The following is a 12,655-nucleotide window of genomic DNA, read 5'->3' on the forward strand; positions in this document are numbered from 1 at the left end:
CATACACACACACACACAGCCACATACACACACACACACACACACACACACACACAGCCACATACACACACACACACACACAGACAGACACACACACACAGACAGACACACACACACACACAGACAGCCACATACACACACAAACAGCCACACATATACGCACACACACACACAGACAGCCACATACACACACACACACACACAGACAGCCACATACACACACACACACACACAGCCACATACACACACACACACACACACACACACACACACACACACACACACATACACACACACACACACACACACACACACACACACACCACAACACACACACACCACACACACAACACAGCCACATACACACACACAGACAGACAGACAGACACACACCTACACACACACACACAGACAGACACATACACACAGACAGCCACACATATACGCACACAGACAGCCACATACACACACAAACAGCCACACATATACGCACACACACACAGACAGCCACATACACACACACACAGACAGCCACACTCACACACACACAGCCACACACACACATGCAGCCACACACACACACACACACACACACACACACACACACACACACACACACACACACACACACACACACACACACACACAGCCACACACACACACACACACACACACACACAGACAGCCACATACACACACACACACATACACACACACACACACACACACAGGCAGCCACACACACACACACACACACACACACACACACACATACACACACACACACACACAGACAGCCACACACACACACACACACACACACAGACAGCCACATACACACACACACACAGCCACAGCCACATACACACACACACACACACACACACAGCCACATACACACACACACACACACAGACAGCCACACACACACAGACAGCCACATACACACACACACACACACAGCCACATACACAAGTGCACTGCTTTTGAGCGGAGCCACATAGGGACAGCCACATAAATCTCTGGTCAAACATAGGACTTTATATTTAGGAGGTTTCGAAAGCCAGGAACGATTTAGAAACTGAAACATCACCTCCAGGACCTTCAAATGGACTGGATGCAAGTTTTCAATAGGAAATTCTGTGTGTGTGTGTGTGTGTGTGTGTGTGTGTGTGTGTGTGTGTGTGTGTGAGTGTGTGTGTGTGAGTGTGTGTGAGTGTGTGTGTGTGAGTGTGTGAGTGTGTGTGTGTGAGTGTGTGTGTGTGAGTGTGAGAGTGTGTGTGTGAGTGTGTGAGTGTGTGTGTGAGAGTGTGTGAGTGTGTGTGTGTGAGTGTGTGTGTGTGTGTGTGTGTGTGTGTGTGTGTGTGTGTGTGTGTGTGTGTGTGTGTGTGTGTGTGTGTGTGTGTGTGTGTGTGTGTGTTAGGGTTATCACGATACCAGTATCAAGATAAAATGATACTTGATTTTCCATGGCCAAACATGAAAACACAAAGCACTTGTAAAATGTTGTGTTATAGCTGGAAAATAAACACATGTGGCTCTGGATGACAACATAATGAAGTTTATTTCAGTCAAGAGTGGGCTTCCGAGTGGTGCATAGTGTAAACAACAACACCCCACAAAGCATAGTGTAAACAACAACACCCCACAAAGCATAGTGTAAACAACAACACCCCACAAAGCATAGTGTAAACAACAACACCCCACAAAGCATAGTGTAAACAACAACACCCCACAAAGCATAGTGTAAACAACAACACCCCACAAAGCATACTGTAAACAACAACACCCCACAAAGCATAGTGTAAACAACAACACCCCACAAAGCATAGTGTAAACAACAACAAAACAACACCCCACAAAGCATAGTGTAAACAACAACACCCCACAAAGCATAGTGTAAGCAACAACACCCCACAAAGCATAGTGTAAACAACAACACCCCACAAAGCATAGTGTAAACAACAACACCCCACAAAGCATAGTGTAAACAACAACACCCCACAAAGCATACTGTAAACAACAACACCCCACAAAGCATAGTGTAAACAACAACACCCCACAAAGCATAGTGTAAACAACAACACCCCACAAAGCATAGTGTAAACAACAACACTCCACAAAGCATACTGTAAACAACAACACTCCACAAAGCATAGTGTAAACAACAACACCCCACAAAGCATAGTGTAAACAACAACACTCCACAAAGCATAGTGTAAACAACAACACTCCACAAAGCATAGTGTAAACAACAACACTCCACAAAGCATAGTGTAAACAACAACACTCCACAAAGCATAGTGTAAACAACAACACCCCACAAAGCATAGTGTAAACAACAACACCCCACAAAGCATACTGTAAACAACAACACCCCACAAAGCATAGTGTAAACAACAACACCCCACAAAGCATAGTGTAAACAACAACACCCCACAAAGCATAGTGTAAGCAACAACACCCCACAAAGCATAGTGTAAACAACAACACCCCACAAAGCATAGTGTAAACAACAACACCCCACAAAGCATAGTGTAAACAACAACACCCCACAAAGCATAGTGTAAACAACAACACCCCACAAAGCATAGTGTAAACAACAACACCCCACAAAGCATAGTGTAAACAACAACACCCCACAAAGCATAGTGTAAACAACAACACTCCACAAAGCATAGTGTAAACAACAACACTCCACAAAGCATAGTGTAAACAACAACACCCCACAAAGCATAGTGTAAACAACAACACTCCACAAAGCATAGTGTAAACAACAACACTCCACAAAGCATAGTGTAAACAACAACACCCCACAAAGCATAGTGTAAACAACAACACTCCACAAAGCATAGTGTAAACAACAACACTCCACAAAGCATAGTGTAAACAACAACACCCCACAAAGCATAGTGTAAACAACAACACTCCACAAAGCATAGTGTAAACAACAACACTCCACAAAGCATAGTGTAAACAACAACACCCCACAAAGCATAGTGTAAACAACAACACTCCACAAAGCATAGTGTAAACAACAACACCCCACAAAGCATAGTGTAAACAACAACACCCCACAAAGCATAGTGTAAACAACAACACTCCACAAAGCATAGTGTAAACAACAACACTCCACAAAGCATAGTGTAAACAACAACACCCCACAAAGCATAGTGTAAACAACAACACCCCACAAAGCATAGTGTAAACAACAACACTCCACAAAGCATAGTGTAAACAACAACACCCCACAAAGCATAGTGTAAACAACAACACCCCACAAAGCATAGTGTAAACAACAACACCCCACAAAGCATAGTGTAAACAACAACACTCCACAAAGCATAGTGTAAACAACTACAAAACAACACCCCACAAAGCCTACTGTAAACAACAACACCCCACAAAGCATAGTGTAAACAGCAACACCACACAAAGCATAATGTAAACAACAACAAAACAACACCCCACAAAGCATAGTGTAAACAACTACAAAACAACACCCCAAAGCATACTGTAAACAACAACAAAACAACACGCCACAAAGCATACTGTAAACAACAACAAAACAACATTCCACAAAGCATACTGTAAACAACAACAAAACAACATCCCAGAAAGCATACTGTAGCTATTGTCTATTTCTGCCCTCAACCACTCGCTCTCATTCTGTGAATCCCTATGGAAAGGCAGATGAGATGATGCTTTGAAGAAGTTGTCCTTAGGCAGATATCTAGGATCAGCTTTTCCTCCAAGGAGCTTAACCCTAACCATTATGGGGAATATGCTAAACTGAGCTTAGATCAGTGTCTAAGGGGGATCTTCATCTTACTCCATTGGGCTCTACCAGTGGGTAGCAGAGGGTGTTAATAAACAACATCATACATTAATTATAAATATGTATATTATTTTGACAGTAAGTTTGACAATAGCACTGTTTAAAGTCTTTGTCATTATGTTGGAACTTCATGCTGTGTTTTAAGAGCACACTAACACAGAAAGGCATGATGTCGTGTGTGTGTGTGTGTGTGTGTGTGTGTGTGTGTGTGTGTGTGTGTGTGTGTGTGTGTGTGTGTGTGTGTGTCTGTGCGTGTGTGTGTGTGTGTGTGCGTGTGTGTGTGTGTGTGTGTGTGTGTGCATACATGCGTATTTACAACAGACAAAAACAGCAGCATAAACACATGCCTCCCTCCTACTGCTCATGTTACTTTTCTGCCCTTTAAAGGGTAAGTGGGATTATGACCCAATCTGGCAACCGGAGGAAGTCAACCTGGCAACCGAAGCTAGGCCTTCATGTTAGTGAATATACAGAGTAGCTTACTGTCAAAAACAAAAACACTATGGTAGGAAACAGCAGTGAGAGAAAGGAAGAGAGAGCGTGAGAGCGTGAGAGAGAAAGAGAGAGAGAAACTTTGCTTTGGCAATGTTTCCCATGCCAATAAAGACCCTTGAATTTAATTTAACATTTAACTGACAGAGAGAGAAGGAAGGAAATGTAGAAATATTTGTCATGTGTCCGTTACTATGAAAACCTGAGCCATTGGAGTCTAGCCATGGCTTTAGAGGCTGCCCTGCCACACACACACACACACACACACACACACCAAGACACACACACACACACACCCACACACCCAAACACACACACCCAGACACACACACACCTAGACACACAGGGTGGTGGAGACGGAGATCCACTCTCCTTTCCTCACACGTGGCAGACACAGTTATACCTTCAATCGCTCAGACTGACCTACTTCCTCCTTCTCACTCCCTCCCTTCATACCGCTCCCACTTTCCCTCTCATTACCTCTCTTTCAAACTCTCCCCATCCCTCTCATTCCCTTGCTCTTTCCATCTCCCTCCTCTCGCTCTCTCTCCTTCCATTTCACCCCCTCCATCGTTCTCCCTCTACCTCCTACCCTCTCATTCTATTATGCTGCCTCCCTCCATACTCTCTCTCCCTACATCTCTCTTCCTCCATTCATCTCTCACCATCCATTTATCCTCCTTCATCCCTCTCCATCCTACTCAACTACAAAGGTCAAATACCTAAAAATTGTTGTTCTGCAGCTAGTCAGGGCTATGTTCCACTACAGAAAACTCTACCCTCTACCAGGGCCATGTTCCACTACAGAAAACTCTACCCTCTACCAGGGCCATGTTCCACTACAGAAAACTCTACCCTCTACCAGGGCCATGTTCCACTACAGAAAACTCTACCCTCTACCAGGGCCATGTTCCACTATAGAAAACTCTACCCTCTAACAGGGCCATGTTCCACTACAGGAAACTCTACATGGTGGAGGTGGGGCAGTATTCTGACTTCAGATCATAGTCTCATACCTGTAATAACAGCTGAATGACCTGTCCTAAACCCCTAATACCTCTGTAATACCTGTCATTACACAGTCATAACATTCATACGAGCTGTAATATCTGCAGTACTGACCTGTCGTAAACCCCTAATACCTCTGTAATACCTGTCATAACACAGTCATAACATTCATAAGAGCTGTAATATCTTCAGTACTGACCTGTCTTAAACCCCTAATACCTCTGTAATACCTGTCATAACACAGTCATAACATTCATAAGAGCTGTTTATTTATTTTTTTTATTTTACCTTTATTTAACCAGGCAAGTCAGTTAAGAACAAATTCTTATTTTCAATGACGGCCTAGGAACAGTGGGTTAACTGCCTGTTCAGGGGCAGAACGACAGATTAGTACCTTATCAGCTCGGGGGTTTGAACTTGCAACCTTCCGGTTCCTAGTCCAACTCTCTAACCACTAGGCTACCCTGCCGCCCCAGCTGTAATAACTGCAGTACTGACCTGCCTGTATGATAGGCAGCACAGCCATCAGCAGTGGGACGCACATCTTCATCTCTCAATGAGAAGTATGGATTACTGGCAGAAGATAAGTTTTCTCCAGAGTGTGCACTTCAGAGTGTGCACTTCGTAGGGCTTAATGTGGGTTAGCAGGGGCTCACAGGGGGATGAGGCCAAAGGCACCTGCAATAAGAACAGATAGAAGACAAATAGTGTTAAACCAAGACTTGGCATCGTAACATGTGCAGACACACACACACACGTACACACACACACATATATATATATGCATACACACATACGTGCACACACACACACACACAGGACTGGCGTATAACATTCCATGGTGCCATGCTCTTTACAGTCAAGGCTTTTGAGGATTTGAAAACGTTGGTGTTTTAGACTTCAAAGAGTTGGAGGAGAGAAGTTTTCTCCCTATATCTCCCATCTCTCAGGATCAAAGACTAGCACAGCGACAAACGTAGCATAGCCACTGGGATAATAACAGTTATATCTCACTGGTTTTACACTAGTTATATAAAAACTTACGTAACAAGGAGGGAAAACCCTACTGTATGAGGACATATGAGGACTAAACGTTGGGCCCAATTAAATTGGCTGTTTCTTGCATTGTATTGAAGCAGTACCTGTTTTTACAAAGGTAAAAACACGAAACAGTTATTATGGGTATTCAAATAAATGTAATTAAACCTATTACTGGTGGACGTCTTTCAGGTGGATGTACAGATGTGTTTAAGTAGGGTGGTAAAATTCCAGGAAAGCTTTTCCAGACATCCTGGTAGGAGGATTCTGGGTTTTCTGCTTATTCTGTGATCTTCCAACTAGGATTTCTGAAAAACCTGGGAATTTTGGGAAACGCTATTGAAGTAGAATTTGAACAAAGAACTTACAGAAACATTTCTAAAGCAGATTTGATTCAATTCCAGTCTCCGTGTTCCTTTTAATACATTGGAGCCTATAGTTGCTAATGAGTTTTTTGTCTGTTGTTTTCACCATAGTGGAGTTAGATACAGCAGATCCATTCCATTTACATGTTAGTCATTTAGCAGACGCTCTTATCCAGAGAGACTTACAGGAGATATTAGGGTTAGGTGCGTTGTTCAAGGGCGAATAGACAGATGTTTCACCAAGATGACTCAGGGACTCGAACCAGCGACCTTTCGGTTACTAACGCTCTAAGACGCTAGGTTACCCAAAATCAACACTAGGCTAAAATAGTGACCCTGTTCTAAAAATGATTTGTAGATACATGAAGACATGACACACAGAATAAGAAATGACGTAACATAGATTTGTTAAGAGTTTTTATTCCATCTATCTCAAAGGAGGAGTTGTATACAGAGAGACTGGACGCAGAGAGAGGGGTCCATTAGTCATAGTGAGTATCCTCTTGTCAGAACTGGACCTGCAGACACAGAGGGGAGGTTGGGACTAAACTGGCCCCTCATCAATATTGGTGTTCTCAGTCCCACAATGCCACAGGGAAGCTGGTCCGGTTAGTCCTGCAGAGAGAGAAGAAGCAGAGAGAAGATAAGATAAGGGCTAGTGTGTGTGTGTGTGTGTGTGTAAGTGTGTGTGTGTGTGTGTGTGTGTGTGTGTTCCACTAAAGGGGTATTAACAACACGTACATTCCTCTGTTCAAATTAGACGTGATGTTTTATCTGGGGCATCACAAACACACACACTCCCCCACATTCTATAGACTGAGAGGTTCTATTGTAACCTCAGTAAATTGATTTCAAATACATGTTGGTTCTAGATACAGTAGAACCTCTCATTCTATAGATTCTAAAACATGTTGGTCTAGATACATGGGGCATGGGGCGTGATAGTGACTAGGGTGGGTCATCTAGGTGAATTGTATTTCTATGGTGGCCTGATATGGTTCCCAATCAGAGGCAGCTGTTTATCATTGTCTCTGATTGGGGATCATATTTAGGTAGCCATTTTCCCCATTGTGTTTGTGGAATCTTGTCTACAGTTAGTTGCCTGTGTGCACACCAGTAGCGTCACGTTTTGTTTGTGCTTGTTTGTTTGGTGAGTTTCTATTAATTAAAATATGTGGAACTCTACGCACGCTGCACTTTGGTCCAATCATGACGACGAGCGTGACAAGATTCTAAGACATGTTGGTCTAGATACAGTAGAACCTCTCAGTCTATAGATTCTAAGACATGTTGGTCTAGATACAGTAGAAACTCTGTTCTAGCCAGCACCTCGCCTAAACAGGTGTGTGTTTCTTTCACCTCCAGCACAGGGAATATTAACAGAACCTTAGTTCAGTAGCTGTCTACGCTGTAGTACACACACACACACACACACACACACACACACACACACACACAGTGTAGAGTACAAGCCTGCTGGTTATGAGAGAGTTTATGGGCTCAGCGGAACTATGAAAGCAGAAGTTACTCTACGTCTCAGCATTGCTCTGTGGAAACACACACACACACACACACACACACACACACCCACCCACCCACAGGATTAATAGAACTTCGGTGAGGGATTCACCTTTTTCTCTTCCTGAAGTACGCTCACCAACCACACACACACACACACACACACACACACACACACACACACACACACACACAGAGAGAGAAAACGGGGTGGAGACAGGACCTTCAATGACCGTCATTTCCTTCTAAACTAAAACCAGACCCAAATGCCCTATATAAACATCCATTAGCTCCATGAATAGTTTGTAATAATATACTTTTAGGGTAAAAAAACAGCAGTATAAACCTAAAACTACAATAAATAATATACTATTATGGTAGAATACCAAATGACAGACAAAGCAGGACTATTGTAGCAGTTGAGTCTTGTTAAAACCATGGACAGCTGGAGCTACAGTAGGTAATGTAGGTAATGTAGATAATGGTATTTCACCAAAAACACTGAATATGAGAGGAACATGATCCCCTCAGAACTGTGCTGATGAGACACACACCCTAAAATCTACACCACACCCTAGCATAACACACACAGACACACACGTGCACACACACATGCACACACACATGCACACACACACACCGCCCAAATAGGTCCACAGACGATGCAATCTCAACCACACTGCACACTGCCCTAACCCATCTGGACAAGAGGAATAACTATGTGAGAATGCTGTTCATCGACTACAGCTCGGCATTTAACACCATAGTGCCCTCCAAGCTCGTCATCAAGCTCGAGACCCTGGGTCTCGACCCCGCCCTGTGCAACTGGGTACTGGACTTCCTGACGGGCCGCCCCCAGGTGGTGAGGGTAGGCAACAACATTTCCACCCCGCTGATCCTCAACACTGGGGCCCCACAAGGGTGCGTTCTGAGCCCTCTCCTGTACTCCCTGTTCACCCACGACTGCGTGGCCACGCACGCCTCCAACTCAATCATCAAGTTTGCGGACGACACAACAGTGGTAGGCTTGATTACCAACAACAACGAGACGGCCTACAGGGAGGAGGTGAGGGCCCTCGGAGTGTGGTGTCAGGAAAATAACCTCACACTCAACGTCAACAAAACTAAGGAGATGATTGTGGACTTCAGGAAACAGCAGAGGGAACACCCCCCCTATCCACATCGATGGAACAGTAGTGGAGAGGGTAGTAAGTTTTAAGTTCCTCGGCGTACACATCACAGACAAACTGAATTGGTCCACCCACACAGACAGCGTTGTGAAGAAGGCGCAGCAGCGCCTCTTCAACCTCAGGAGGCTGAAGAAATTCGGCTTGTCACCAAAAGCACTCACAAATTTCTACAGATGCACAATCGAGAGCATCCTGTCGGGCTGTATCACCGCCTGGTACGGCAACTGCTCCGCCCACAACCGTAAGGCTCTCCAGAGGGTAGTGAGGTCTGCACAACGCATCACCGGGGGCAAACTACCTGCCCTCCAGGACACCTACACCACCCGATGTCACAGGAAGGCCATAAAGATCATCAAGGACAACAACCACCCGAGCCACTGCCTGTTCACCCCGCTATCACCCAGAAGGCGAGGTCAGTACAGGTGCATCAAAGCTGGGACCGAGAGACTGAAAAACAGCTTCTATCTCAAGGCCATCAGACTGTTAAACAGCCACCACTAACATTGAGTGGCTGTTGCCAACACACTGACTCAACTCCAGCCACTTTAATAATGGGAATTCATGGGAAATTATGTAAAATATATCACTAGCCACTTTAAACAATGCTACCTAATATAATGTTTACATACCCTACATTATTCATCTCATATGTATATGTATATACTGTACTCTATATCATCTACTGCATCTTTATGTAATACATGTATCACTAGCCACTTTAACTATGCCACTTTGTTTACATACTCATCTCATATGTATATACTGCACTCAATACCATCTACTGTATCTTGCCTATGCCGCTCTGTACCATCACTCATTCATATATCTTTATGTACATATTCTTTATCCCCTTACACTTGTGTGTATAAGGTAGTAGTTAGTTGAATTGTTAGCTAGATTACTCGTTGGTTATTACTGCATTGTCGGAACTAGAAGCACAAGCATTTCGCTACACTCGCATTAACATCTGCTAACCATGTGTATGTGACAAATAAAATTTGATTAGATTTTTTGATTTGACACAACCACAGACAATCACACACAGCGTACAGAGTGATATATGGTCAATGAAGAGATAATTCCGATGTAGCGGTAATGCTATCCGTTATTGCAGGGTTCCCCAACCGGTGGACCGAGGGCCACGTTTGGCCCTCAGGTGATTTTATTTTTTGGTCTACAAATTCACCATCCGCTCAAGAAGAACTCATCATGAATCTAGCTGATGATCGCTGCACTATTGTCTCTCAGAGGTCACAGCAATAAGGTGCTTCCTCTAGACCAATCACTCAGAGGAAGCAGAGCTCACTGTCTGTGTTGAAACAGCTTTTTATAGACCTTTGTCCAGACACACTAATCCTGTTCAATATACCCTACTGTCTGTCTGTCCGTCTCTGTCTGTCCGTCTCTGTCTGTCCGTCTCTATGGGCCTGGACAAAGTTAAGCCCAAGTGCAGTCTATTCCTCTTTAATACCACTTTAATTGAGAAATATATCTATATGACTCATATTGTGGGTGACATTTAGAAGAAATGTTTCTTCTTAGAAAGTGTGCTGGGCCTGGGCCAAACATGGAGATGCAGCAAAGGCTTCTGTCAACAAGTAAATCCAGATGGAGAGATCCCTCAGAAGGCCTCAGGGCCAGGGAACAGAAGGGTTTGGTTCAGTAGGGCCCACCGTAGTGGAACATTTCACAACGCAATAGGAATATCTGTGTTCTGATTGGACGAGTTCACGTAAGCACCTTCCCATTTTCAAACGTTTTCTCTCTACTGAACAGGAGCCACCCAGATGAGATAACATTCTGAACAGCAAGGGGGAAACGCAACACCAGTAGTCACCAACCCTTCGCTGTTCCTGGAACTCGTTCAACTATTCTTGACATTAGTGCTGGGCTAGAACAAAAGCCTGCACACCTCGTACTGTAGCTTGTCCAACAACAGGGTTAGGTGACCACAGCTCTATAGTGCCTAGTCTTTCTCCCATTCAGTAAGTGAATCAGGTGTGTTAGTGCTGGGCTGGAACAAAAGCCTGCACACCCTGCCTTTAAGCCTCTCCATTTACAGTGGTGATGTAAAGTGTCTGCCTCCACAAGTGGTCCAGATGGTTCTCTCTCTCCATGTTTGAACAATACATGAGGTTAGACTATGTGATGACTCTATACAGCGGTCACCAACCCGGATCTTGGAGTGGCTGTGGAGACATTTCTGTCCTTTTCTCTTCACACGCACGCACGCACGCACACACACACACAGACACACACACACAGACACACACACACACACACACACACACGCGCGCGCGCGCGCACGCACACGCACGCAGGTCAGCACGCATGGAGGCGCGCAAGTAAGCACACAAACACACACACAGGCACAGACAGACACATACAAAGCATGAATGTACAGACACACACAATATCTCTCTTTCCCTGTCTCCAGGGGTAACTGTACCCTACAGTACTGTTCACCAGGCACTCTTACATAACCCAGTAACAGACCTACAGTAACAAGTCTCATAACCCCAGTAACAGACCTATTGTACCAAGTCGCATAACCCCAGTAACAGACCTACAGTAACAAGTCTCATAACCCCAGTAACAGACCTACAGTAACAAGTCTCATAACCCCAGTAACAGACCTACAGTATTGTACCAAGTCTCATAACCCCAGTAACAGACCTACAGTATTGTACCAAGTCTCATAACCCCAGTAACAGACCTACAGTAACAATTCTCATAACCCCAGCAACAGACCTACAGTAACAAGTCGCATAACCCCAGTAACAGACCTACAGTAACAAGTCTCATAACCCCAGTAACATACCTACAGTAACAAGTCTCATAACCCCAGCAACAGACCTATTGTACCAAGTCTCATAACCCCAGTAACAGACCTACAGTAACAAGTCTCATAACCCCAGTAACAGACCTACAGTAACAAGTCGCATAACCCCAGTAACAGACCTACAGTAACAAGTCTCATAACCCCAGCAACAGACCTATTGTACCAAGTCTCATAACCCCAGTAACAGACCTACAGTAACAAGTCTCATAACCCCAGTAACAGACCTACAGTAACAAGTCTCATAACCCCAGTAACAGACCTACAGTAACAAGTCTCATAACCCCAGTAACATACCTACAGTAACAAGTCTCATAACCCCAGTAACAGACCTATTGTACCAAGTCTCATTACCCCAGTAACAGAC

The 12,655-nt window shown here is 44.3% G+C and overlaps 1 protein-coding gene across 4 annotated transcripts in view; it reads right to left on the reverse strand.

The window, feature by feature from the left end:
• LOC139384481 (cell migration-inducing and hyaluronan-binding protein-like) overlaps positions 1-12,655 on the reverse strand; it is a 176,285-nt gene that overhangs the window by 88,004 nt on the left and 75,626 nt on the right. For all 4 annotated transcript variants that reach the window (XM_071129267.1, XM_071129266.1, XM_071129268.1 and 1 more), the window contains exon 2: positions 5,837-6,016. In XM_071129267.1, coding sequence (XP_070985368.1) covers positions 5,837-5,888 — 52 coding nt within the window. In that variant the 5' untranslated portion in view covers positions 5,889-6,016. The remainder of the gene's footprint in view (positions 1-5,836; positions 6,017-12,655) is intronic.

Source organism: Oncorhynchus clarkii, chromosome 26 (genome assembly GCF_045791955.1).
Source record: "Oncorhynchus clarkii lewisi isolate Uvic-CL-2024 chromosome 26, UVic_Ocla_1.0, whole genome shotgun sequence".
In the NCBI taxonomy this organism is placed as follows: domain Eukaryota; kingdom Metazoa; phylum Chordata; class Actinopteri; order Salmoniformes; family Salmonidae; genus Oncorhynchus; species Oncorhynchus clarkii.